Source organism: Anser anser (genome assembly GCF_964211835.1).
Source record: "Anser anser genome assembly, chromosome: 6".
NCBI classification, from domain to species: Eukaryota; Metazoa; Chordata; class Aves; order Anseriformes; family Anatidae; genus Anser; species Anser anser.
Genome location: NC_139726.1, coordinates 20,836,793 through 20,864,792, shown reverse-complemented (window position 1 = coordinate 20,864,792; position 28,000 = coordinate 20,836,793). Strand labels below are relative to the sequence as shown.

General features: G+C 43.2%; 3 protein-coding genes across 6 annotated transcripts in view; 1 reads left to right on the top strand and 2 right to left on the bottom strand.

The window, feature by feature from the left end:
• The window catches only part of UBR3 (ubiquitin protein ligase E3 component n-recognin 3), a 104,299-nt gene extending 94,451 nt beyond the window's left edge, over window positions 1-9,848 (bottom strand). For 2 of the 3 annotated variants that reach the window (XM_083842450.1, XM_083842451.1), the window contains exon 1: window positions 9,337-9,847. In XM_083842450.1, coding sequence (XP_083698576.1) covers window positions 9,337-9,788 — 452 coding nt within the window. In that variant the 5' untranslated portion in view covers window positions 9,789-9,847. Of the gene's footprint in view, window positions 1-9,336 lie in introns of all 3 variants that reach the window. The other variant, XM_083842449.1, reaches the window with a different exon arrangement.
• A 1,164-nt stretch (window positions 9,849-11,012) lies between these two features.
• On the top strand, window positions 11,013-14,747 carry METTL5 (methyltransferase 5, N6-adenosine). The gene is given in 9 exon segments (XM_083842444.1): window positions 11,013-11,163; window positions 11,453-11,615; window positions 12,093-12,207; window positions 12,638-12,819; window positions 13,205-13,287; window positions 13,580-13,631; window positions 14,151-14,200; window positions 14,634-14,661; window positions 14,664-14,747. Coding segments are annotated over 8 exon segments (642 nt in total). The 5' UTR covers window positions 11,013-11,163; window positions 11,453-11,506; the 3' UTR covers window positions 14,687-14,747.
• SSB (small RNA binding exonuclease protection factor La) lies at window positions 14,396-28,000 on the bottom strand. Of its 2 annotated transcripts, XM_083842374.1 has the most exons (14): window positions 26,764-28,000; window positions 25,122-25,274; window positions 24,306-24,556; window positions 19,952-20,026; window positions 18,427-18,530; window positions 18,086-18,260; window positions 17,817-17,924; window positions 17,617-17,717; window positions 17,328-17,399; window positions 17,200-17,242; window positions 16,422-16,562; window positions 15,846-16,029; window positions 15,562-15,684; window positions 14,396-14,846 (listed from the first exon to the last, which is right to left on the bottom strand). In XM_083842374.1, the coding sequence occupies exons 1-14, from the start codon at window positions 27,983-27,985 to the stop codon at window positions 14,749-14,751; spliced, it is 2,850 nt and encodes a 949-aa protein (XP_083698500.1). In that variant the 5' UTR covers window positions 27,986-28,000; the 3' UTR covers window positions 14,396-14,748. The 2 variants fall into 2 exon arrangements, with proteins under 2 accessions (XP_083698500.1, XP_083698501.1); XM_083842375.1 differs by lacking the exons at window positions 24,306-24,556; window positions 25,122-25,274; window positions 26,764-28,000 and adding an exon at window positions 22,079-22,233.

Sequence of the window (28,000 nt, the reverse complement as noted above, 5' to 3'; positions counted from 1 at the left end):
TCATCATCCCTTCCCCTGCTCACCTGAAGGGGAGCAAAACACACAGAAGAAAAACCCGACAATGCAAGAGAACCAGCTCAAATCTGAATGTGTATAATGTCTTGCAACCAGCAGATCAGGTAGATACACGGCTCGTTGTGAAACCAACTCCTCCACTTCAAAGAAGGGTTTTTAAACTTCCCCAGTTATTAGAGCAGCTGATGAGTGCCTTCAGAACCAGCCAGACCACACCTTCACAGCTTTTGAACATTTGCACAGCCCTCCTTACACTACATCCCACAGCATCTCAAGTTTCAGTTGCATTCCAGAAACTTGACATAAGTTCATGCATATACAGAGGGACTATTTTTACCCTCACTTTTCTCTCACTCTTTTGTTCCCTGCCTCCCCATGTTTAAAAGTCATTTGTTTTAAATTCAATCATAAGGCTGTCCGTGTTCACACAAGTCTTATAACACTGTAACACAGTAAGCACCTGACTCCAACAGAAACTTCCAGGGATTCTTGTCTGGGTAGCAATTACTCCTCTGAACAACAGGACCCAAATAAAAACTACTGGAACTTAACTCCTAAGCAACTCAATTCATAAGCAACAGAAGTAAACCTGTACCTGATTCTTCAATTCAGCAACAATAAATCATATTTTTTATTTAGGACATTATTCACATTTGAATTTCATGCCATATATTGCAGTGACTCAATGTCAAGCAATGCTTCAAAGTTTTCAAACAAAATGAACAGATTTTGTAAATGAGAACCCAAACACTTCAAAAAAGAATAAGCATTTTGTCCCAACAGTTAAACTAACAAGCAAATGCTATGCTTACATACACTACACTTATGTTTCTACAAAAAAAAGAAAAAAAAACAAGATGGAAAATATTTAATGAGTGCTACAATTATCTCTCAGTTCTTATGAACTGATTTCTCATTCTTTACATACTAGTAAAGAGTGTTTATATTTTTTTTTCTTCTTCTGCTATTCACATACTACAGCAAATTTTAATTCAGAGCAAAATATAACTTTTGTAAACAGGATTAGAAATCTGTCTTGATGAAAAAGGACTTTGATCTATTGTAGCCTCGCTTTATGTAAATCCACTTTTCCATGACAATTTACATGAAGTTAACTGTACAAAAGCAGAGAAATAAACTATTCTACTTGTTAATTTAGGTTTTTGGGTTGGCGTTCTTTTTTTTATTATTCCTCCACCTAGTAATTCAATTTCAATAATTAAATTCGTTCTTTTCACCTGCAAAATAAGATGAGAGACGAATCGATGTGGCACTGACTTCAAGGCCTGAGGAGTGACAACTCACCTGCTGCTGCTTGGAAAGAAAGCCGCAAGCAACAGAAGAGTTCAGAGACAAAACCGAGCGTTTGCCTTTCTGCTACAAGGGATGCACCGACAAGAAGCAAACCCTAGCAGGAAGATGTCAGTGTAACCCTCCTAACCAGGAAAGCTCCAAAGTAGAGACACTGCTATCAGTAGGGGAGGCCTGTGAAACGTGGAAGACAGAAAACCCCTAAACACCTTTAAAGGGCATCCTTCCAGGCTGTAAGCCTTCACAACAAGATGTTCAGCCACACTAGTAGGCTAGAAACCATAGATCAGATAGTTGGAAGATATTCTGATCCTTGCAGAATAGGAGGAAGAGAGGCCCTGAGTTACCAGCAGCGCCCTTAGAGCTCGGTGCTCTGCTGAGCTCCCTTCAGCGCAGCAAGCTCCCCAGTTAAGACAAACAGCAGACAAAGAGGCCCTGCAGAAGAGCATGTCTATTATCCCCTCTTAGTTCTCAGATGTAAACATCTCATGTAGTAGTTCGAACTATGCTGAGTTTCATTAACAGACAAGTACCCACTGTCAAACAGTACATTTGGCTATTTTTATCACAAGACCCTCGAAATAGTATAAATGAGAACGAATGAATTTTTTTAAATCCACTGTTGGAAGTCGTTAAATTTGAACATTTTGATAGAAAGTCAAGCAATTCAAAACAGCAACCATCTTCTGCTGCAAAAATATTGCCTTTCTAAAAAGGGCAGATGCTCTCGGATACAATTACAGCATTGAAACTGCATCTAAGTACAGCTTACATTTACCTTGCTTGATTGAAAAGCCTTAATTTACACTATTTTAAATATATTTATACAATAACAGACATAGCTAGCTAACTTACAAACATAATACCCGTTTGAAAAAGCTACAGCAAAGAAGATATCACAGGGATCACAAAGTGTGGCCCTTGCATGTAGAAAGAGCGTCAGTTGCTCTGTTAATGGCAATACTAAAATCATTCGTGTGATCTTAATTCAGCCATTTACATGTATGAATATGATCTCTAACCACAATTTTCAGCAGGAAAAACAGCTTTTTTCAGTTGAGAAAAGATACAGTACTACTTAAATGAGCAGCTAATTTAGTATTTTGTTGTACTGAAGAAGGCCGTGAAGAGAACACTCTTCAAACTCAACTCTGAAAAGCAAACTTCATGAACATTAAACAAAAAACATGAGGAAATTGCGTTCCAAAGTCTTTCACAAGATGGAGTCTAAAGGTATTACCTCTATTTTTTCCATACACAGACCTAAAAATAGACAAAGATACAAGGCATATTCTAATTCTGGATTCTAATTTTTTCGGATTATTCAGAGTTCTTAGCCTCGCATAGCATTCACAAAGCAGAATTCCCAGCTGACTTCAAAAGTAGGTCTGAGACACGAGAACATGAGCAAATGCAATATATGGCCCTGAGCCCTCATCAGATTCATCTCTTGTTGACCTCACTCTTCTCAAACTGTTAGCTCCCATACAGTCTCCCCACCGAGCTGCTTTCAGAGTACCATCAATTATCTACCTTAAAGCACAAGGAAATACATGTTCTATTTAAAGAACAAAAAGCAAAGTTTCCAAAATAGAGTCAACAAAATATTTTTCTGACTAAGGAAGCAACTAAATTTTCCCAAGAAAATTTAAGCAGGTCAAACATCCGGCACGTAATACTTCGGCCTGAATGCTCAGTCTCACAAAGGTCTATGTGACTGCATAGTGCCACATGTAAAAACAACCCTCATTTCCTCAGGATCTGAGTAAGATGCTGGATTTTAATAAAAGCTGTCAACTTCAACGGATACTGCTTCGGTCAGGCCCCCAACAAAATGCATATATGTGTAATTTGCAGTTTTCTTGGACAGGTAATGCCCATGAGTTTCGTACCAAAGCCATTATTGCTGCAGGCACTGTGCAGAAAGCTGAGACATGGATCCTGATGAAGGCAACAGTTAATTATACAGCCCTTGTTGGTGTAAAATTCAAATGGCTCTGCTGCTCAGACATAAAGAACATTCACCATTATTGTCAAAGCTAACTGCCAGAACCCTCCATTAAGGAGGGCACCTATGAGACTCTTATTTAGATCACCTTCAGTTGTCCAATCCCATTGGGGACTTTTTTTTTTTTAATATAAAACTCCTGATATTCTGCAAGTTATAAGGAAGAGTGTCCTAAGATCTAAAAGAATCTATATTAATTGTCTTTAAGAAAACTTAAGAGACAAAAGTGCCTTGGGAACGTGCTCCCCAAACGTACACCCAAAATCACACTTACTCTGCTGCCAACAGATCTCCTGACAGCTCCTTGTAGATCAGACAAATAATGCTCCACCCTGAAGTAGCAAACTTAGAATCCTGGAGAGCTGATAGGCTCACAAAAGGGATAAAAGGAGCTTTAGAAGTTGGCAGGATCAAAGCAAAGGAACTGGAAGTCAACAATGGTTAGCCCAAATCTAAACAAGACTGTCTACACAGACTTCCAAAACACCAGTTCTTCTTAAATTGAATACGTAAAGGTATATTTCAAACCAATAGACAAGTCACACAATAAATAAATCAAATTTCAGACAAGGTATGGTATATAACAGCAATACCAATCTTTAGAGTACTGTTCTGTTCCTCGAACCAAGCTGGTCTTAACAGCAAAAATTTAGGGGTAGAACTATCATGTATTCTTCAAGTTTGTTCAAGAAGTAACACAGAGAGAATTGTGGCTTTTAAGTGTTTAAATTACATATATTGATACATTTGAGTCCCAAAGGTGACAGTCACTTCAGGCCCTTACTGACTCCTCTAAAACATCTGTGTGTTTTCCTGAGGCACGTATAAACTACGTGGCGTCTAGTCAGGCCACGGCTCTAAAAGTAATAACCCAAAATTATCACTTGGCTGTCAACCATTTGGAAAACATTGCAGTAACTAATTTAGAGGCAGATGTAGTCCTCATTAGAGACATTCTTAAGAGAAATCAGGACAGGCAAGTTTGTGAGTTGGCTTTGTCATTATGGACCTAATCACCAGCAATCTGAAATCTCCTTCTTTCCAAGGATAAGACCTCACTTGAAGCTCTGCAAAAAGTACTGAATATTACTGGGGAATCCTAAACAAAAGCACAGAAACTATATGGAGCTGGGAGCTATCCTACAGAACGCCACACATACCAGCCCAACAATCTTAAACGTGAGGACCTTTTCAGGTAGTTGCACAATGCTCGAGTCTAAATTCCTTGACAGCGTGTAGGGCTTCATTCTGCTTTTGAAGCATCTGTTTCAGCAGCTTCTTGGAAAAGAGTCTGAAGGAGCACTTGTTCCCTCCCGGAGGCTGCACTACCAAGCGAGCCCGAGGGCTGGGAGAACTGGAGCCTCCTGGCCCGCAGCGAAAGAGCACGGCTGGCAGAGCCGCCGCGGGAGGGCCAGCCTTGGAGCAGCAACACCCCACGTATGCTCAACACGTGATTCACTGTTGCAAGACAGTCGATAAAGTAACCACATGATCTCCTTAACGCCAGCAACACAGCCATTACCTCTGCTTCCCAGAACCATGCCTGAAACAGATCTGCCTTTCCTGATACTGAGGGGATCACAGCTGCTACAACCTGAGATGATGAGACCTCGCCTCCTGAACAGGAACAGAAAACATCCCAAGGTGACCACTGTAACAGATTTCTCAACAGCAAGCTTGTTTTTTTATTGTCAGTCTGTTACATTTTTTTCACAGGTGTAGAATAGAAGAAAGGTCCTTTACTTTTACTTCGCAAAAGAAAGTAAAAGAGATAGCAAATATTCTTCTGTAGTTCCCAAATAGGGCAAAAAGGCTGTTTCTATTGAAATGAGGTCCTGTAAGGAAGTGCCTCTGAAGGTGGGTAAAATAAGGAACTATGTCAAAAAGGGAAGGAAGAATATGGGGACAGAGTAGCAAAGGCCATCAATACCAGGTATTTACTGTCCAAAATTTAACTATCTATAAAATAATACTTCCTGGATGCAAACATTTTAATACACTGAAAAAAAACAGAGACAGTTCTAACTAAACCAAACCAGGAGAAAATTAGCAGGCTAGAAGCTATGAACATACTCCTCACACTCATGATAAGCGAAAGGAGGCAAAGAGATTTCTCCAGCCTTTTTGTACAGGACCATGGCAGACCCAACAGAAACATCAGCCATCGAGACAGACGTAATTTTAAAAAGAAAGACATCCAAACTAGTGTGCAGATCAGGTGGGATCTCCACAAAACCTAAATGGAAAAATAAGAAAGGATCGTCAGAGACGGGGCCGAAGAAAGCTTAGAGCTGGGTACCTGAAGCTGCTGTTCAACGCACGGCATATAAACATCAACCTTTATCAGTCACCTTGTTTACAACTAGAATATTTTTGACTTCATGAATGACTACTAATGAAGAAAAGGCTTGCTTTTACAAGTAGAAATTGATAATTTCTTAGACCCTTTTCTATAAGTCATAAGAGAAGGCAATGCTCCATGTCAATAGAGCCACCGGTTGCCATAACTACCATCAAATAGACAGCAACCATCAATGCAAAAGCCTGTTTAATGAAATTCTTAACCTGGCTTTTTGCCTCTCAGGATATGCAACTCTTGATGGAGATATTATTCTCTTTGTACTGTAATGCAGCACTATAACATCTGCTTCCCACATGATTAATTTAACAAATAAGCCAACACAGCGAGGCATACTCAGAAACAGGACACGAGGGAATGAAATAGCCAAAGTGTAGAGGCTCCCTAGTATATCAGGTTATTGCCTACAGACTGAAACAGAACAAGAGCGCAAGAAAGCAAGGCAGTACTCATCAATAACAGACCACTGACCAGTTATACCCTTATTATAACCACATGGCATATTGCTTTCTTCAAGCTTGTTTCATAAATTATGAAGTTTCATTACTACACAAGACCATCTACCAACCAAAAAAATATTCCAGTCTGAACTTCCCCTGGTTCTACTGCATGTTTTTTCCTAATGGACGAGCTCACCTGCTGAACTATGAGCACATGTCTACCATCAATGCTTTTGAACTGAAGATTTTTCCTTCAAAACATTATTAACCACCTCTGATGGAGATGCAAAATTTCATTTACCTATGGCTAGACACCATATGGGAGAGGACTACAAGCTATTTTCACCTCCTGATGTATCACTGAATTTCAAACTCTAAGAAACGCAGTCACAGCTAGAGCTTTTAATACTCAGACAAATAGCTACACGCTTAAAATTTACAGAGTTAGATATTTTCTAAAGTCTAAATTGCATTCTAGTAGACCAGAACAACTGCACTTAAGCGTCAAAACCACTGAAACTTGCATGAGAATCACAAGGTTTGAGAGCGTGACTATCTGATTTTCCTAAAACAATTACACAAGGTGCCTAAAAACAAATCAGCATGCAGCTATTACCATTACATAATGAAGCCAGGATATAGTGTACTGGATACAAAAAAAAAAATATTTAATACTCAGTTATCTCTAAAAAGTAAATTGCAGTTTTGATTAGTAACAGGAGATTAACACACATATCCTCATATTCCAGACCAAGCCACCTCTAGGTTTACATTAGCCACCCTAAAGAAAATGAAAAGATGTTCCAGATGGTGAGCTGGAGAGATTTCCTTTACACTAGATAAGTAGCTAAGACTTCATTAAAAGTATTTTTCAAGCTGCATCAAATGAAAAAACACTGACCACGCAGACCAGATAACGAGAACCAAGAGAAACAAACTATTGTTACTAAAATACTCATTTACAGTATCCACACAAAGTTTTATCTACCATCTGCCTGCTCAGATAGAGTTTGTAAGTAGGTTCCACATTTGATTCCCTTGCTATTAATAGAAGCCTAGGCTGGGGTGGGCAAAGTTACATCAGGCTAGACACACTCCTATTTCCTGAACCTACAATGAAGGCCTCCCAAGGAGCATGTAAAACAGTACCTTCGCAATTGTGTAACTGATTTGTATACACAAAGTTAAATCAATTTATCTAAACGTACTGTATTGAAGCAATTCGAGTCAACAGGCAAAACCGTGTCTGTGAGTATGTGAGCCCAAGTGTTTGCACTTGTTAATGTTTTTACATTGGTTTAAATTTAACTTACTTCATCTTACATGGCAAACAATGTTTCTTCTTCATTTAATTGCATCAGCTTAAATCAGTTCTTTAGATAAGTAGGTAAAACCTTACGTTGAGAGCAGGCTTCCCATGCATTGTCATGCAGTGTCCTCCTGCACAACCAGGACTGGAAATTTTACTCAACTCAGGGGTGTTGTTTCTAAACTGACACTATGAAATTCTTTATCTGGAATAATTAAATCTACTGACAGGACCTAGCTCATACCACGGACAACTTACTCTTGAATTCTACTGTTAAAAGTAGTAACTGGAGTAAATCTAACAGAGAAATGAGGGAGAGTACTCTTACTCCCTCAGGGTTTGCACCTGTTTACATTGCAAATTTAACATTAATTTCTACTTCTTTATTAAACCAGCTTTATTTGAGAAAAAAATTCTTTAAAATGGGAAAAGAGGCAGAAGCGATAAACTCTGGGATGAGAGCAGTATTAGAATTCTTTTTAATATTTACCTGAAGTAGTTCAATTTGTCCACACTCTGTTAAAATCCTACCACTAAGAGGAGCCCTAAATCTATCCCACACTGAGCACTGGAAAAAGAGACATGAATTTTTTTTCTTACTTCTCAAGATCAAAAGGAACTGGTAATTCAGCGATACTGAGGAAAGCAGAAACACCAGAAATTGAACAAGAACAGATAAAGAAGGAATTACTTCAGGAGCAGATGCTTAAAGTCAGTCAAGACCAAGGAAAAGAAAAGGAGAAAAAACACTCTCTCCAATGGGAGGGAGTCTACAAGTGGAAGTGATTCCATCAAAAAGGAAGAATGAAGAAATGATGAAGGCAGATAGTAACACGAACAAGAGGGGGACAAAAAAAAAATCATGACAAGAAACAAAGAATGAAGTCACTTCAGAGCAGGAGAACTGCAAATCTGGACACAAAGACTGAGAGTCAGGAAGACAACATTTAAATGGCAACAGAAAAAAAGCGGAATTAGTGAAATACCTAAGTAGAAATGCAAAGGAAAGAAGGAATTTTAAGACACGTAATGAAGCAGACTAATAGAGTGGAAGTGGTAAAAATATGAAGAACCAAGGTAAGGTACCAAGGAACCAAGGTACACTTTCCTAGCATTTTCTGCTATCTGCCACAACTACAGATTTAGTGGGAAAAGATAAGATGGCTCTTCCAAGAGCACACCATCTTACCATGGCTAAAACAATCAAGACAGACTATTCCAGAAACCTGGCCAGAAGAGAAGCCCCACTCAAGTACTCCAAACTGTCTTCTGGTGAAGCCCTTCGCTCTCTGGTGAACAAACAGGAGTGCAATGAACTCAGCTGAAGATACCCGGTCGTGAAATGTCAAGTGTACTGGCTAGGTATCACCTCTACCCAACAGGTTGGCTGATCCGTCCCTTTGCCATCGAGCGCAATGGGAACAAAGGCAGGTCTAACGAGGTACCAAAGCCGTCGCCGCCTTACAGCCAGGCGCTCACACCTTGCCTACAACAGGTCTCAGAGCACGACGGACGGCTGACTTCCCTGAAGCCCTGCCTGACCATACCCACCCAAGAGATGCCGAGCTCCTTGATTTCAACCTGCGAACGGCAAACAGCAGGCAAGGCGAGCAGCAGACTGGGCACACGCACAAAAATGGCTCCCCTTAGCCCGACCCGCTCCCTTCAGCGCGTTTGCCCGGCCGAAGCGCTGGGCTCTGTGACCACAGCCCCGGGCCGGGCGCCGACAGGCCCCTCGCCTCACCGACCCCCGGCTCCCCAGGCCCGTGCACGGCTTAGGGCGGGGACCCTGGCGAGGCTCGGTGCAGGGGGAGCCTTCACCGGGGCCGGGGCGGAGGCAGGTGCCGCCCCCGCCGGCAGGTGCCCGCCCGCCCGCCGATGCCGCCCCGCTCACCCGGCCTCCCGCATGACGTTGCTGTCGCCGCAGTCGCAGGCGCCCCCCGCCTGGCTCCGGAACATGTTGTAGTCGTGCCCGGCGTGCTCGCCCTGGTGGAAGCACTCCGCGCACAGGCTCATGCAGGGCGAGATGCCGCACGTCCGGCAGCGGTAGGCCACGAAGTTGGCCGTCCACACCAGGCCGCACAGCGTGGCCGGGTCGTAGGCCCGCACGGCTTGCACGAAGCTGTCCCACGGCTCCCCGCCCGACAGCAGGCAGCGGCACCACTCCAGCGCCTCGCCCGCCGCCTCGCCGCCGCCCGGGCCCGCCGCCGGGGCCAGCACCCGCTCCAGCAGCGCCCGCAGATCGCCCGCCGCCGCCGTCGCCGCGCGGCCTTCGCCGCCCAGCGCCGCCTTCAGCCGCGCCGCCGTCGCCCGCTTGTCCCGGCCGCTGGCGCCGGCCCCCGCCATGACGGGGCACCGCGGGGCCGTTACGGCTGCGCCGGGCTCCCGGCTCTGGGGCTCCCCCTTCCCTTCCCTTCTCTTCCCTTCCCTGCCCTCCCCTCCCAGCGGCACCTCCCTCTCGCGATAGCCGCGGAACCGGCGCCCTCCCGGCGCTGCCTCTCCCCTCCCCTGACACTGAGCCCTCCCCTTCCTCTGCCCGCCCCGCCGCACTGGCAGCGCGCAGGTGCGCGGGCACCGCCGGCCCGCAACACGTCCTTCCCGCAACATGTCGCCGCCCGACCCGACCCGCCACGCGCGGGATGCGAGTTCACAGGACCACAGAATGTCCCGAGTTGGGAGGGACCCACAAGGATCATCCAGTCCGACTCCTGGCTCCACACAGGTCTACCCAACAATTCAGACCGTATGGCTAAGAGCGCAGTCCAAACGCTTCTTGAACTCCGACAGGGTTGGTGCTTTGACCACGGCCCTGGGGAGCCTGTTCCAGTGTGCAACCACCCTTTGGGTGAAGAACCTCTTCCTGATGTCCAGCCTGAACCTCCCCTGTTGCAGCTTGACACCATTCTCACAGGTCCTATCGCTGGTCACTAAAGAGAACAGACCGGTGCCTGCCCCTCCACACCCCCTCGTGAGGAAGCTGTAGGCCGCGATGAGGTCTCCCCTCAGCCTCCTCTTCTCCAGGCTGAACAGGCCCAGTGACCTCAGCTGCTCCTCATACGTCTTCCCCTCTAGGCCCTTCACCATCTTTGTAGCCCTTCTCTGGGCACTCTCCAGCAGTCTCACATCCTTTTTGTACTGCGGTGCCCAGACCTGCACACAGCACTCGAGGTGAGGCCGCAGAGCAGAGCGGGACACTCGCTTCCCTCGGCCGACCAGCAGTGCCGTGCCTGAGGCACCCCAAGACCCGGCTGGCCCTCCTGGCTGCCGGGGCACAGTGGCACAGCTCACGTAGCGCTTAACGTGTCCGCAGCCCGAGAAGCGGGCTGCCAGCAGAACTTCTAGAAAGCCCGTCCCCGGACAAAGGCAGGCTGCGGGCAGCAGGCACAACGAAGCCCCACGCCCGGCGCCCCGCTGCGGCCTCCGTGCCGTGCCGTGCCGCCCGCTGGCAGCGCTGGGGGCACAGAGCACCTAGGGCCCGAGCGGCGCCGTGTGCGGCCACACACCCACTTGCACACAGCGCCCAGCACCCCGCAGCGACGCCGTGAGCGAGGACAGAGACACCCCCGCCAGCCGCACTTGGCCAGGCACCGCCTGCCCGGGGAGGGGCGGGCCGGCACGGCGGCGGCTCGGGGCCTGCGCCTGGCGCCGGGGCGGGGCGGCACGGGGCGGTGCTGGGCCCGCGGCGGCTCACGGCGCCCGGAGGGGCTCGGCCGGGGTTGCGGTGAGCGGCCAGAGGGGTTGGAGGGGGGGGCTCGGCCCCGCGCTGCCACGGCCCCGCCGCTCAGCGCTGGGAGCCGCTCGGCGCCGCCCGGGCTGCGGCGGGAGCAGCGTGAGGGAGGCGCGGAGCTGGCGGCGGGGCCGCAGCGTCCTGGCGGCATCGGGCCCCGCGCCGTGACGGGATCCCCGGGCTGGGCTGCCTAGGGGGTGCGAGGGGGTTTTAAGCGGAGAACGACTCCGTACGGTAGTACGGCGTTATGGTATTGCAGCTGACGACACGTTAATTTACTTAGAATCGTAGAAGAGTCGGAAGGGACGCGTGGGGATCATCGAGTCCAGCTACAGACATGAAGAAATTAAAGCTTAAAGAACTGGAGAGCTGTCTTCAACAGGTTGATACCTTCGAAAGCCCCAAACTGCTCCTTGAACAGTACCCAACGAGACCTCACATCGCAGGTAGAGGTGGCACTGTTGTAGCTTGTCTCTTTTATTAGTTCTGCATAAAAAGTTTAAGTGCTTTCTGTTTCTACCGCAGTATCTCATTTAAAGCCTTCACACTAGATATAGTTGAGAAGTTGTATCCACCAGAAACCTGAATCCATTTTTCTATGATGTTAACTTATTTTCATTAAAAGAATACTGTTAATTTATAATCCAGAATTAGAGAAAATTGATTTAAAAGATACATATATTCACTGATCTATGTGAAATCTCTTCACCAGACCAAATATCTTCAGTTCAATTACTTGGCAAAACATTGGTTTTCACACAGAAATGAAAAAGAGAATTACAGGCAGTGAGAAAATGAGCGTAATTTTGCATGACAAGAAACCTTCGTTTCAGAGTTTTCTGAAAGCAGAAGAAAGTAGTTTGTGTTGATTAACCGGATGCCCATTGGGTATATTACTGTATGTTTTTTTTTTCTCCCCTCAGCATGTATGCTTTACACAATTCACAATACTTTTGATGATATTGAAAACAAAACAATTGCAGATTTAGGATGTGGTTGTGGCATGCTCAGCATTGGAAGTGCAATGTTAGGAGCTGGGTAAGTAAATACTAATTTCTGGACTTTTTTTTTTTCTGGTTAGGACGGAGTTGAAATTAAGATTACAACATAGTGCTGAACTAAACTAATTTTAGCCATCTACTCTGGTACATAATCAGGCCAATTAGTATGTTTAAATAGTTAATAACCATTCAGCTTCTGGGAGGGAGAGATACTTGCCTCAAAACAATTACATTTGTTTTCTCCTGAAGCATTAAATGAACACGTGAAACATCTCTCTAAAACTTTAAAAAGGTATTTGAAAAAGGCAACAGAGCTGCTTACATTTGTGTAAGTACTGAATTTGTAGTGTATGCCTGTTATGTTTCCTAGTTAAAACAAGCTCGTGCCATTCCTTTCCAAAACTGCTATAGAATTTAAACAGTTTTATTTTGCAAAATACTAATGTGGCTTTTTTTTTTCATAATAGGTTTTGTGTGGGGTTTGACATAGATGCAGAAGCACTGGAAATATTTAACAGCAATCTTGAGGACTTTGAGCTCACAAATGTTGACTTCATTCAATGTGATGTCTGTTCTTTGTCTGACAGCATGTCAGAGACTTTTGACACAGTTATCATGAACCCTCCTTTTGGTACCAAACATAATAAAGGTTTGTAGATATAGAAGTCGTTTAGCAATTACTAGAAATGAAGTATCAAGGGACACACTTCTAATGAAACATCTCTCCTCTCTATTGCAATAGGGGACCTAACAAAATTTTGCTGACCTGAAATTAGTTTCATAAATAGAGAGATTAACCAATTCAATGCTATAGCTGACAAGCATTTGGTTTCAAATAAACAATACTAGCTATTTCATATCCTTTATTTTTTGCTTTTACTAAAAGCACTTGAGAAAGTTGCAGAAATACTTTCTGTACCTTCAGTGTTTTTCTTAAATACCTACTGCTTCAGGAAGATTCAAGTGTGAAGCAAATCTTTAAATCCTCTAGTTTAAAGTTGCATTTAGTAATTTAAAAATTTCTACGCTTTTAGGAATGGATATGATTTTTCTGAAAAGGGCTTTACAAATGGCAAAAACAGCTGTATATTCCCTTCACAAAACTTCAACACGGCAGGTAAGTCCTTCATTTTAGTACGGTGAACATTAAGCTCACAAATAGTTGGTCAGTAGTCACATTGTCTTTAGCTTCATTGATTTGTTCATATTTCTATGGTATATGCCTATTTGGGGTAAATATTATTGTCAAGGAATAGCTGTGACTTTGCATGCATCAAGGTAAGTACATCTAATAGTTTAAGTTGAAAACAAAGGTGCAGGAGACTTCTTAAATTATAATAGCCATGAAGATGTTTTTAAGACTATAGAAAACAGCTTTTACATGTAGCTATGTCTGTTTAATACTGTAGCACATTCAAAAGAAAGCAGATGAATGGGAAGTGAAGATGGAAGTCATAGCAGGTAAGATTAACTCAAGAGAAAAAACAGTTTCTTGGGGTCTAATATAGATGTAAGCCCTTACTAGTCAGACAACATCCAGAGAGAAATTTAAGTGTGATTTATGGTGAAAATGACAGGGTTTGTTTATTTACTTGATCTTACTACCTGTCTGGAACATAAGTAGGCACTTGATGAATAAAGCTCAGAGGAAGTGTTTCTTCGCGGACTACATTAAGCATCCTAAATATTTTTGGCAGTTACTCTGTTATCTTCCTAAGTACCATAAGCTATATGTTTTATAGGAGTAATACAACTTGAGACATGGAATTTGCACAAATGCTTGAGATGTAGTTCTAGATCTCAGCCATCCACTTACTGTCTGCTGTGGTTGGTTTAAATTTTCAGTCATAATCTAGTGCAGAGGTCAAAACAGTTACCCCATCAAGGGCTCACAGAGATATGCAACAGAACATGGATGGAGGGTGTAAGTTAACTGACTAATAATCAGTATAGCATAACAATTTTTTGTACTGTTCACAGAACTTCAATATGACCTACCAGCATCTTACAAGTTCCATAAGAAGAAATCGGTAAGTATAAAACCTAAGACAACTGAGAAAATGCTGTCTTGTATCAGGGAGGTAAATAAATTCCACTGAAAGAAAGTTTTAGAGTCACGTGTACTGGATGATTAATAGCATTTGAAAGAAGTTTGTTACGACAGCAATAAGGTCCATTGTTGTTACCACACTTAGTGGTTGAACAGAGGGGTCAGTAATGAGCAGTTTTAAGTTCTGAATTTATTGGCAGCTGCTGTTTAATATAACTTCAAGGTTACAAAGTCAGGAACCTTTTACGTTTGAATGAGGTGCAAGAGAAGTTGAGACCATCTGACAGTATAAACAAAACTATAAATACAAAATAATTCTCCAGAGTGGCATCTTAAAATTAACCATGCTGCTTAGAACAAGAAAAAAAAAAAAAGCTGTAACCCAACACCACGAAGCTCTCTTCTCATTGCAGGTTGACATTGAAGTGGATTTCATTAGATTTCTGCCAAAAAACTCCTGAACTGAAGCATGTCTTTAAAACTTATTTAAAATGGACTAATAAAAACAATGTTATTTTTATTTTAGTATTACTGATCTCCATCTCCATTTTCTGTTTTCAGTTGTTTTGGTGCAGGTTCTTCTTCTTCTATTTCCTCTAGTGGTCTCTTCTTAGGACTTGCCGGTTCTGCAAGATTGAATACATACAGTCATTTATGGTAAAGGAAAGCCTTTCAGTATTACCCCAAATCTTCCAGAAAAAAAGAAGAAAAACAATCAACTAAAATACTCTTAAAAGCAGTCCTAGTATATATGCCCCAGAATGGGTCCTAGTTAATCTATAGCCATTGCTATGGTAGAAGGTTTATTTACTATGTGACTCAGAAGTTTCGAGGTGTTCCAAAGTACTTTAAAGAATTGGTTCTTACCTGCACTAAAGCAGGTAAGAAGATGAAAGAAAAAAAAAAAATCTAACAGGAGTAGGTTTAAATGGGTTTTGTTATAAGCAAGTGCTGTGTCTAATGAACAGAAAGAGTAGCTCTTCCTCTTCTCTGAGCTAAGTACCACTATCCAGAACTATTGGTCTTACTGTATCCTCAAGGTACATGGGGGTGGTGAACGTTGCTGACATCTTCAACGTGGAATGCTTTGAACAGTGCTGCAGTACAGCCACAGCTATCTAATAATTGTTTCAATATACTTTTAATATGCATTTTGTACAGTTTCAGCCTCTGGAAGGAGTCATGCAGAGGACCCCTGAAGTTACTTTACTGGTAATGACATATTGACAGAGGACAGAAATACTACAATAGAGGGCCAAAACTTGGCCCCAGTAAACAAAAACTTCTCTACAAAATAGCCCTGTGCAATAAAGAATCTGTATCCAGCAAAGAATGACATACCTGTTTTAGTATCATCTTCACCTTCTTCCTCAAATTTTATTTTCTTGCCTTGAAACTGTACTTTCCCTTTTTGTGCGCCTTGAGGTATCTTCCCCCCTCTTCCTTTTCCTTTAAGTTTGCGTCCTGTTGGAATAAGATAACAGGAATTTTGTATCATTTGTGTTTTTAATGGACGAGCTCAGAAGAATGCTTTATAACCAGTGATTATTATGTATTCACTATCTTATTTTCACAAAATGCCACTCATGGGACATTGTAAACGCTTCCATCAATCTAAGGAGGACCTTTTGTTTTCTGTTTCAGCAATTCCTGCTGATCTTCCATTATTTTTTTCAAAGCTTCTTTCTCGTCATCTCCTTCTAGCAACTCCCAAGTAACATCCTTGTTCCGAAGCTGTAAGTTTCCATTATGTGCGGCTTTGGCTTTTTCCAGAGCTTCTTTTGCAGTATCCTTAAATAGGATAATTCCCTTAAAAAGAAAAAAGGCAGTTGCATCTTACTGTGAAAACACTCAGCTAGAATGATGAACAACATATCCTGCTAGGTACCTCAGCAAGTTCATTATGCTTGCATGCTGTGAAAAATCTGGACTGAAGCAAAACCCTCAGGCTGTCCTAACAAGCATTCTTAGTCTCAGTTTTGAACTAATCAGCTGACGAGCCTGGAACCTTTACCCGTGCTTTTGAAAGAATTCAAGTGAATGATTTCATTCTCTAAATATTCTGCAGTTCCACAAGTCAAATTAAACAAAAAAAGAAAACAGAAGTAATTATTTACTTGATATAGGAGCACATGCATTTAATTATTAAGCTTCAAACTCTAATACTAAGATCTTTACTCAGAGTCCAAGATTATACTGACCTCCTTTGCACCTCTTACAAAGTGTATCCATTTGATTTCTCCATGATCAGAAAATACTGCATGGAGATCTTCTCTGCACGTTTCATCATCTAGATCACCAAAAAACTTCAAAAGACATCCTGTCTTTTCTTCTAGAGATTTCTAAATAAAAGTTGAAGACATTTTTATTGACGAGTCAAGCTTTGAATATTCTTTCCCTCCCCCCATCATAATATTAAAATATGACAGGAATTAATTAGCAATTGAAGTCTCTTAACACCATTAGTAACCCAACCATTCTTGCTACATAACTTACTTATGCTGATACCCAAGTCTTGCACAGTGCCCCATAACCTTTAACTTTTTTTTTTTTTTTCCTTTTGCCTACTATGGATACATTTATCTAGAATTTAGGACTCGTTTCCCTTAAGATAATTAACACTCTTGAAATTTTACAGAACAGTTTCCTGAAGGCTGACCTGAAGTTGAAAATCCATACATTATTGATATGATCCTGTAAGGATTTACAAAGTAGCACAGAAGAATGATCATCTATTTTATTCATGTAGTTTGGATCACTTCTGAATAGGTAAACGTACCTAGTAATTCAAATCTAGGATATGTTCCTTTAAACAAAAATCAGTCTCTTGAAAATAAGACAATACCACGACAAAACGAAGTCTTACTGTAGGTTAGTTGTAAAAGCTGAATGCAACACATAGCTGCAGTAACACGTTAATGAAAATCCATGAAAGCACAAATTGAATAGTTTTTAAGCAGACATTTAAGAAACCCATACCATCTCAGCATCTGCTGCTTTTTTCTCTTTTTCTTCTTTTTCCCTGTAGAGAAGTTAACATGAGTTAAGAGTTGGTTCACATGTGGTCAGGTGATCAAAACCAGGCACTTCTGTTGATAAGGACTTACTGTTTAGCTCTTGCTTTGGCCTCTACTTTGTTTTGTTTCCTTTCTTCATTCTTCTTTGTACAATACTCCTCCCTTCAACAGAATGTAAACTAAGTTAATGCCAATTAGATTATCCCATTACAATTACTTTATAAGACAGGAGAAGCCAGTAAGCAATTGAGACCATCTGTAGCAGTTGAGATGCTGGTCTGCAAAGGCTTGTGCTATTGGTGTCTGTACAACAGTATAGAAATTTAAATCCACCCTTGACCATTATTATTAGGTTCATATATCAGGTAAGTGGACTTACTTGAAAAGCACTATCAGCTCTGTGTCTTTGTACTTCTGGTTTGGGATTTCTGTGAACTTCTTAGCAGATTCAACACTATCAAAAACCGCAAATATTGATCCCTGTTAAATAAGAGACACTGAGTGTCAGAGTAATCCAACAGAATGTTCTCCAGGAGGCATCCCTGCCCCAGGTCTTAATTGTTCATTGCCAAAAGTTACCTTAAACGTCTTCTGCAGAGTTCTCCTCATCTGAATGTTTTCAACTGGACCCTTATCTTCAAGCCATTCTTTGATATCATCAAGAGTTGCGTCTACTGGAAAGCCTTTCTGCAAGACAGCACAACAATTATATACGACAAACTGTGACACTTCATCAGATATAACCACCTGACCATCTAGTATGAGTTAATTCAAGCTTTACTTTGGTTAAATGGTTCTCAGTCAAAGTCATTCAGAACAGCACAGAGCAAAGGAAGAGCTTTACTTACAACATATACCGATCTGTTTTTAATTGCAGCCTTGTACTGGTCATTCCATTCAGGAAGCGGTTTATTTGGAGATCTCCTGATTTTAGTTTTGTCTTCATTTATTTCCATTAGACCAGTCTTGGATTTTCTTAGTGCTTCTACTATAACACCAAAATCTTTAGACAGACGACTTAACCTATTGAGTAAAGAGACACAGGTTATTAAAACTATCCAGGTAAAGCTGAAGCCAAATGTTAAAATCCCAACAAGAATTGCATGTGCAGACCAAGGACATTTGGCCCAAACAGATTTAAGTAGCTAAAAATTACCCTTCCACCCATATTAGCTGTATTTTGTTTTACCTGTTGAATTTGATCATTACTTCTAAAGGCACCCAGCCATCATCTAATTTGATCTGTTCCTTTAGGAACTTGTCTCTTGGTAGATTGTGATTGCCAAAATAGTACTGCAAAAGAAAGAAGAAAAAAATGTCTTGAAAATACTTGAAATTCTAATTGTTATTTTTATCAGATTAACAAAGTTCTCAAATTACTACTTCCTGCTTTAACAGGACACTTCCAAAACTTAGCCGCAACAAGTAAGCTGTTAAAAAAAAAACCTGCTTCATCCAATGGGATTGTAATCAGGCAAAGCTGGTAGGCTGCAGATTTGTTTAGGAGAGGCATGAGGCTCACTCTGTTAACATTCATAACAATGTGTATTCATATAACATAATTCATCAAGGTGATAAAGATCTGCAGGGTCACCAGTGAAATTTATCACAAACAGATTTAGATTTTAGTCCTTATTTAAGAAATGTACAAGGCAAGAATAGTATCTTTGCCGCACTGTGAAGTCCTCTACGTAGACTACAGTTTCTAGATCTCATAGAGGAGAATACTGTAAGATAGATATATGTACACGCACACACACATTTAAGCGTTCATTTACCGTGTTCTCATTTTGATTGTGCATGGCACAGAAAGAGCAGTGTCACACAGGTGACAAATTGTTTAACTGAGCACAAAGTAGACAAGTTCATCAGATTCTTTTGCTTGCTAGCAGTCATCTAACAAGGGTCAAATACTTGAAGCCATAGGATAAGCGGAAGTGTTTCCACCAGGATCATTGTGCTCTAGGAAGAGCCAGCTCAAGTTTTACAATAGTATTTCTCCCTCTAGTGTACCTCAAGTTCACATTACCACACGTCTAGCTTTGTCAACTATTTATCCCCAGTCTCAGTTATTTTCATAAATAATGACTATGGCTCCATATGCTGATGGATTCACATATAGATACACGTAATTTTGTCATTCAGGAAGAAGGTTTTGTTCAGGATATTATTTTAAGTGGTGTGTTCAGTTATCCATTGTAAGGTAACCCTCCAAGCCTCTCGAGTAAGAAATAATGAATGTAAAGTACGGCATTTAAGTTCAGTCATAATTTGTAGCAATAAATTACAGAGCAGTAAAACATAATAGCAAGTTACGCAGCATGCTAATATTTTCAACAGCACAGATTCCCAAATAGGATTTTTTTCCCCAATCGCATACGAAGAATAACCCCAATGAACACAGTAATAAATTGTTCAATGATACATTCACTTGCTGTAATACCTACAATGTTATCAAGTTAAATGTTTTGTGTTTAAGTGGTAGTCTTACGAGCAACCTTAGACAAACGTGACTTCCAGTTTAGACTACCACTATGAATGACCATAACATATTAAAGTCTGCCACAAGTCTACGACTGTTTTTTTTTTTATTTTAACAGAACTGAATATTCAAGTTAACTCTATGAAGTTAATTTCCCATTAGCCAAGTTCATACCAATTAAAGTCTCCAAAAACTACACGAGTCTAGATCCAAAACTATAAATTGAACTCACCTCAATTTGCTGACAGATTTTGCTTTCCAAGATAGACATGTTTTCACCATCTCCGTTTTCAGCCATTTTCATCAGCTGTGTTGAAAAGAATTTAGAGCAAAGGCACTAAGTATCAGATACCAACTTCTACAGACACATTTGTATAGCACCGCATTTAACTACATTTAAACAAGGTAACAGGCAAGTTCTTCAGCCACACGTTCATGCTTGTGAGTCAGCTCTAAACATGACTGCAGAATTCCAAGTGGAAACTGAAACTAAGAAACAACTACTTGGCTGTTAAACCAGCATTTGTCATTCTAACATTTGAGATAAGTAAATAAATGCTGTCACTTTAAAGCATTTGCTATTTATCTTTTTACAGTCACAGATCCTCAGTTGGTACCTAACAGCAACAAATCTGAGCCAACAATAGCCAATGTTTGTCAGGTCAAACCCAATCCCTCATCACTAGACAAAACATCAGTAACAAGGATTGTTTGATATTCCTAGTAAGTATAATTAGAAATTTTTTTGAAGTTTCCACCTTGTAAGTAATCTTTGAAAGTTCAAGGAACTTGCTGGAGGAATGAATGAAGACATACGTATTTACTAGTACATCCTAAAGATGTCTAGTTCTCCTTTTTACAGATTTGCCTTCACTGCAGTTCTGCCTGAATACTGCATCAAGCATCTTTGGGAGGACATATGATGTTTTAAAGTTGAAAGCAATTTATTCTCCTAACTAGTATTAAGCTTATAGTTCCTGTACATCAAATACAGTCACTATATGCACTAGGAAGTTGGTAAGAAAGCAGCTACCAGACAACAAATTAATGGAGATCAGAAACTGCTCATCTAATTCCTCTTAAAATAGGGGTAGATGGAGGAGAGTTATTCTTGAGGAAAAAAAAAAAAGGCAGCTTTATAAACCTGTCAGAAATCAGTCTGAATTCAGCATTGAACTGTGAACCAGATTTCTGCCTTCTCCTGACACTCTCACACTTGTCAAATCCAGCTGCAGAAGATTAAGCAGATTGATGTCCCCTCAGCTACCCCAGGCCAAGCCTTAAGGCAGGCTGTACCTGCTTGCCCCTCAGCTGTCCTCGCTGTTTCACACATCATACTGAATGGTGCACAGTTTTGTTGGAGCAAGCAGTCTCTTAATACAGGTTTTTGTTAAAATAAAACTCAGGACCTTGTGGCTGCATGCTGCCAAACCACCCGCAGTTCTGTTACAGGCAAGGACTAAGGAGATGCAGCTTGTCTGAGCTAACAGATACAAACGAATCAGTGCAGTGCAGCCACAGGCTGTGCTTTGTTACTGCCTCTGTCATTTGGAGGGAACTCCTCTTCAGTCTGCCTAGGGTAACCCCCCTCTCCTAGCCTCCCCCCAAAACCCGGTCTGCAGCATGCTAGACGCTCTTGATTTTACTACTGGGTAGCCCTTAAGAAACGCAAACGTGATAGCGCTACGAGGCGCCATGGACAAAACAGACATTCTTGTCTCCGTCTGGCTTCTGCTGCCTCAAGTCCTCCACCTTTTTTACAGCCTCGAAGACCCTCCTGTGCAAGCAGAAACACTGTACAAAAGGTTAGAGCAACACGAGACCTCGGGCAAACCAGTGAGATTGAGTCTTGTAATTACAGAAGTTTTTCTAGAAAAAGCACCCATCCGCACACCGGTAACGCGCTCCACAGCCCAGACTACGCCCCGCATGGCAGGCTCGGGCCCTTCTACAGCTGGGGCGCTGACGGGGCCCTGGCCCCAGGCACCGAGGCAGCAGCCGCCTCCCGGCACGGGGGGGAGCTCCGCGTGCTGCTGCACCCGCTCGCTTCAGCCCCTTGGCGCGGGCACCTCAGCCCCCAGCCCCCAGCCGCGGCGCGAGCAGAGGGAGCAGGGCCCCGGCGGGCAGGCCCCGTCCGCCAGGCCCCCGCCGCCCCGCAGCCCCTCCGCGCGGCGGTGCCGGGCCGAGCCCCGCGGGGAGGCGGCGGGCGGCGCGCGCACAGCTCCGCGTGCTGCAGCGCTGCCCCACGCGGGGCGCCGCAGGAAGCGCTTCCCGCCACCGCCGCGCTGCCGCTACCCCCGCTCCGGCCCCTTCCCGCCCGCCAGCCCCAGCCCAGCGCGCGGCGGCCCCGAGCACAAACCTGCGGCGGCCCCGCGCGGCGCGCCCCGCACCGGCCCCGCGCGGCAAGCTGCAGGCGGCGCGCACCGAACGGCTCTGCCCGGCTCCGCTCCGGCCCGGCCCAGCAGCCCCCGCGCCGCCGCCCGCCCCTCACGTGGCGGCCGCTTCCGGGGCGCGGGGCGGGGCCGCGGCTCTGAGGGCTGTGAGGAAAGTTCCACCCCCCCTCCCCCCCGTTCCATTCGCACGTGCACCGCGCTGTGGTGGCGTGTGGTTTATTAGAAACGCTTAGTGCAGTACGCCCGCAGGCCCGTACAGCGCTACAAACGCACGAATAAACGCTCCAACAAACGGCACCGGCCCGAGGGAGCTCTGTGTTACCGCATGCCTTCAGCCCCACGCGGGGAGCAGCGCAGCGGGCCCCGTCCGCAACGGGCGCAGCAACGCGGTGCCCGCGTCCCGGTGGCCGTTACGGGCACAGGGCGCGGCCAGGTGTAAATTTTAATGTAAAAAATAGCACCACTGAAAACATAACAGCGAGTCTTTGAACCTGAATGCTCCCCTGACTCTCAAGCATCCCAAACTCTCTACAAAATGAGGATGTCTCTGGCTTCAGGTTGTGCCATACGGGTGCTGCTCTCCCAGCACAGGAGAACCAAAGGCTTCTCCCCGCTCTGCAGGAACACTTGGGAACACTTCAGATCCCCACCTGACTTTTAAATTATTCTCTGCCGTGGGGATTTCGGGGAGAAATAAATTAACTCTTGCTAACTTGCTTGGCCTATGCATTTCAAACAGCACCAAAGAGTTGGGTTCCTCAGACCCCTTTACATATAAGAATCTTTAAACAAATTTGGCTGCATCCTTCAGTAGCTCTCAGTGGGACAGCTAATGAACCAGAACACTGAACCCCCACACACAAGCTTCTGACAACACTACAGTCAGACATCAAAACAAGAGCTATACACACAGCACAGAATTTTACAGCAAAACTCATAGTTGAGTGAAAACTGTTACTACCAAACGCAAGTCAGAAATTAGTACAAAAATGTGAAATAACAATAATATGTTGAAAGTGTTTATGATTAAGAAGAAATATTATGAACTGAGGGGTTCACCTTCTTACAAAGTTCCTTGGATGGTATCTGGTAAATCCAATAAAATCAGAATTTCATGTCAGGTGGCACTGCTGCTGTAAGAGGTTCCCACCACAACTTATCACAGCCTCCTGCTGTCCTTCCCTTTTGTACCAACATCTAACAGCTGTCTCTGCTGTCATTTTGTAAGCTGGACTGAAGAACCGAAGGGGGCTAAAAGAACCTCTCTGCTCCCCCAGCCTAATTCTATATTTGAATCCCTTCTGTCAGACTGCATGCAGCTCCACAGCAGCTGCATTGCCACAGCTCAAGAAACAGGGTGTAGGGATTCTGGACTGTCCAATCTCTATCCTTACATTTCAGGAAGACACATCAAATTTTATTTCAAAAACAGTTATCATAGTAAGGCTTTTCTCTGAGAGAAAAAAAAAATACCCGCAAATCAGCCAAAAAGCCCACTGCAAAGCCACACAGAGAAAACTAGTGCACACGTTCTGTTTGTGATCCTGGGCTACCAAGTCACATTTCTTCCCCTTTTCCCAGCCTGTGCTCTCACTCTGGCATTTGAAGGTGGATTTAGAGGCACCCTGCAACTGCCCACAATTTCTGGATATGTAGCCTAGTTCTCCAAGTACTATAGCTCTATACATACCACACACCTAGCTAGTGGTGTGCTAGTGTGCTAGTGATGAACCCTTTCTACAGCTATATTCAGTGTATGGGATATTTCATCATAAGCCCAGTAGTCCACAAAAATGCAGAGTACTTTGGTTTTACTCAACTCAGCATCGAGTTAGAGTTCCACCTGGTGGCTAATGAAAACAACTCTGTTTTTCACAGTAGTTCCTGTATAGCTGTGCAAAGTATTGTAAGGGAGTCATCTGAAAACTTTCATGTCAGAGAATGACTGAAAATATATGGAAATATTTTTCCCACATTTATGCTTCTGAATTGTTTAAAATGAAGATAAACCATATAGTTTTTAATGAATGTCTGCTAAGAGATTGCACCTGACATTTCACTCCTGAGGTAAGCAGTACTACTAGGAATACTGCATCTGCTGTTTTCTGTAGCAGCAGTATGAAAATCAAATGTTTATACATTATACACACAGACGCAGCCATGTGAACGCATAGCACTGGGAAGATTACCTACTGCTTCCCATTTGTTCAGTTCAGGGTTGTATTTCTCAATACTCTGCAGATACGTTCCTTTTGAATAGGAATATCCTCCTGTTACATAGATGCATCCGTTCATGACCACTGCACCACACTCCATTCTTCTCTCCATCATGTGAGCCATCTGCTTCCACTCATTCTGCTCTGGGTCATAGCAGTCCGTGATCGTGGTCTGTCCACCCACAAAATAGATCTTGTTTTGTAACGTAATTGAACACAATCCATATTCTTCGGGAAGAAAGGAATACAATTCAACTCAGCATGATAACGTTATCTTAAACTGCAGCTGCACAACAAACATTGGGCACCACTGATGCCAGCTGAGTTTCTTCACTGAATTTAGTAAACACCCTCAGGAATTTCTGCTAGACCTACATAGACAAGCACCAGTATTTAGTGACAAGCTCTTTAGAAACTTATTGTTACCAAATGTAGAAAACAGAGAAAGCCTTTTGAAATTTCATATAAAAGACCTTTGCCAAACAAATATGAATAGACAGATTTTATGGAAAGTTAGCTCACTATGTTATTTAGTAAAGTACAGCTGTTCCTTAGTTGAGTATTATAACGTGATTTCTATACAGCAGACACTTGAGGGGGGCCTTTCCCTCCCCTCTCCAAGCCTGGGAATAGTAGATCACCCCACAGGGACAAGTGTCCACTCTGAACCTTACTGCCCTAGACGTTTTCCTCATCTTACTATGAACTAGGCAGACTCTTAAGTGGATTTAAAGACTCCTAGTTAGGATTAAACAAATCAAACTCTATGCTCATTACAGAAATTATTGTTTACCTGGATGCGGACTTGTGGCGACTATACTCCACTCATTGCTACCTGAATGGTATCTCTGGATTTTATCATAGGTGCAGCTTCCTCTGTAGCCATAGTGACCTCCGGTTATGTAGATGACTTCGTGCAGGACACAGGCAGTGGCATTTCCAACACCTGTACACAGTATGAAAGTCACAACACACCTTCAGACTGCACACAACACCCACTGGCACTTTCACTGATAACCCCAATTTAAATGACTTGTTAATTAACATTTTAGGATGAAATTATATTTGCAAGTATTTAAATGAATGTGAAATTAAATAAACTGTCAAGACACCTTATTTTAGCAGTATAAGTCATGAGCAATTAAATAAACATGCAGTAACCGACATGTATTGCATGTAATATGGCCATACAAAATTTCACATAATCCTTACACAGTCGTTAAGGACACTGTCATGCTGGTTTTGAAACAGGGAATTGCTTACAATATTTCACTAAGTTTAAGTGATTTTATAAGTCTCACATACATGGAAAGAACAAAGTCAATGGGAGCTGAGATTATTCAGTGTCTCAGGGTATTTTTAGTCTTTCTCATATTATTAACAACACTGCTGTACAAACAAGGACACAAATAGAATGTAGCCATGTTAACTCCGTCTCCAGGAGAACAAAACAAAAATAAAACAAGGGAACTGCAAGATAAAACATACAAACCCTAGCAAATTAGTATGTTTTTAAGCATCTAAAAAGCTTCAGGCAGAAAATGTGACAAAATGCCTGCGCAGAACATGTAACTGCTCACACTATTAAAGCAGCTTTCCTGGATTTAAATTAAGAGAATAATAGCAGTGATTGTGGGAAAGATTTAAACATTAAAGAAACAATTGCATAAGCATGATTAGCATTTTTCCTGTGAGATACCTCAAAAAACTCTCAAAAAATACCACGTTGCATCAACTTACAATAAAATCTTACAAAAGAATTTATTACTAATTGCAAATAATTACACTAAATTATAAAAATTATTATAAGATGTGCAATTATTTATAATTTTTATAACCAAATAATATCATTTAGTGAGGTTGTGATCCAAATTCATACATTTTTAATAGATCACTATTTTGGCTGCTAAAAATAGGTATGAGTGCTTTTCCTAATCCTCACACTAAAGATTAAACTAAGAAACCTGAACAGATGATATACTGAAATATGAGCAAGCTGCATATAAGAAATTTTAAGTGAAGACACTTATTTTGGTATAAATTCAGATTATTTTCTGTACAATTATTTATAATACGATCCCTTTATTCACTCTTGGAGGATATGCTGAATAGACTTCAATCCTGGGTAGGTTTCTAATTTCTTTCCAAGCTGAACATAAATTTAGCTCCTGAAGGAAGACAAAATTAAAAGGAGACCACCACACCACCACCTGCTTGTTCATCCTGTGTTCCATGGCTCAGCCCAGCACAGCATTTGGATGTTTGCAGCAGTTTGGCTAGTAAAGACCTGAACCAAAGCCCACCACAACCACCAGGATGCTTCCCATGAACTTCCCTAGAACTTGGATCAACCCCTAAACGTGTCTGTGGCACTTCTGTGTGGCAAAGGTGGAAGGACTGACATTGAAGCAGACACCACACAAAACCTTACGTACCTTTGATCATGTTTGCAATAGGAACCCACTTCTTTTTTAAAGGATCATAGAACTCTGCTTCTTGCACTGGAGCTCCCTGCCGGTAACCACCCAACGCATAGATGCAGCCACTCAGGGAAACTGCACAGTGGTAATACCTCGCATCAAGCATGGGGCAGCCTTCAGTCCACTCGTCTCTCTCACTGTTATATATCCACACAGTATCAAGGGCTTCGATGCTCTCCGTTCTATAACCTCCCGTCACATATATGTCTGGTCCCAAGTTCGTGACCCCATAGCTCTCCCGGGTGTGATCTGGCATGTCTGTTCCCTGGACCCATGTGTTGGTTAACGGATCCCAAACATGCACCTCTGACAAGGGATGCCAATAATACCCTCCAATCACATACATGGCGGCCGTTGGTCTTTTGGAAAGGCCTTTGGGACTGGGGTTCAGGGCGTTGTATACGAGTGACCGTATTTTATTATCATTAAGTCGGCATTTTTTTTGTAGGCTTAAAGCTGACCTCAAATACACGTTATCTAAGTCTATTTGGATGCAGCTCAGCAGTTCATAGATGTCCTCGATTCTCTCTTCCACGTTGTGCGCAACCCACTTCACCACCGCCTCGATGGCTGCCTCTTCCTTCCAAACATTCAGGTTCTCTCTGGAGAGAATAAACGCGAGCTTCTCCTTGCCGATATCCAGGAACTCCTCCTGCTTCCACACGTCTTCAAACTGCCACAGCAGCATCCTCCGCGCCTCCTTCTCCAGCTCTGAGCAGTTGTGGTACTCGGCAAAGGCGTGCATCCCTATGCAGTTGTCGGTATCCAAGTGCCTGACCAGAAACTGCTCGCAGGCTTTCTTGACCGAGGCGAACTGGAGGAGGTCCGCCGCCTGCAGCAGGCTTTGGACGTTTCTCTGTGTTATCTGGATCTGGGAGGTGTACGCGTAATTCACGAGGGCTTCCAGCACGGCGTGGCTGAGCTCGGGAAGCCTGATCTGGCTTTTAGCCTTCTCCTTCATGTCGGCCGTGAACATGGCTTTGAAGTAACTGCTGCAAGCCGCCAGGACGGCTCTGTGGCAGCGGAGGCAGACTCCCGAGGCGCCCTGGAGCGCGATGTCAGTGAACAGCCCGTCCAGGTAGAAGCCGCGGAACGCCCCCAGGAGCCGCGCGGGGTGCGCGGGGTCCTCGTACGCGTACACCTCCAACTCCGCCGCCTCCTGCCCGCACGCGGCCATGGCCGCTCCGCCCGG

Bases quoted from the DNA above. Each gene is read 5' to 3' on its own strand.
- SSB (XM_083842374.1), bottom strand. From the start codon at position 27,985: ATGGCCGCGTGCGGGCAGGAGGCGGCGGAGTTGGAGGTGTACGCGTAC. The intron at 17,243-17,327 runs GTAAGTCCTTAT...ACTTCTCTACAG, and splicing joins GCCAAAGCAAGAGCTAAACA to GGAAAAAGAAGAAAAAGAGA. The intron at 16,030-16,421 runs GTCAGTATAATC...TTTCTTTTTAAG, and splicing joins TTGTAAGAGGTGCAAAGGAG to GGAATTATCCTATTTAAGGA.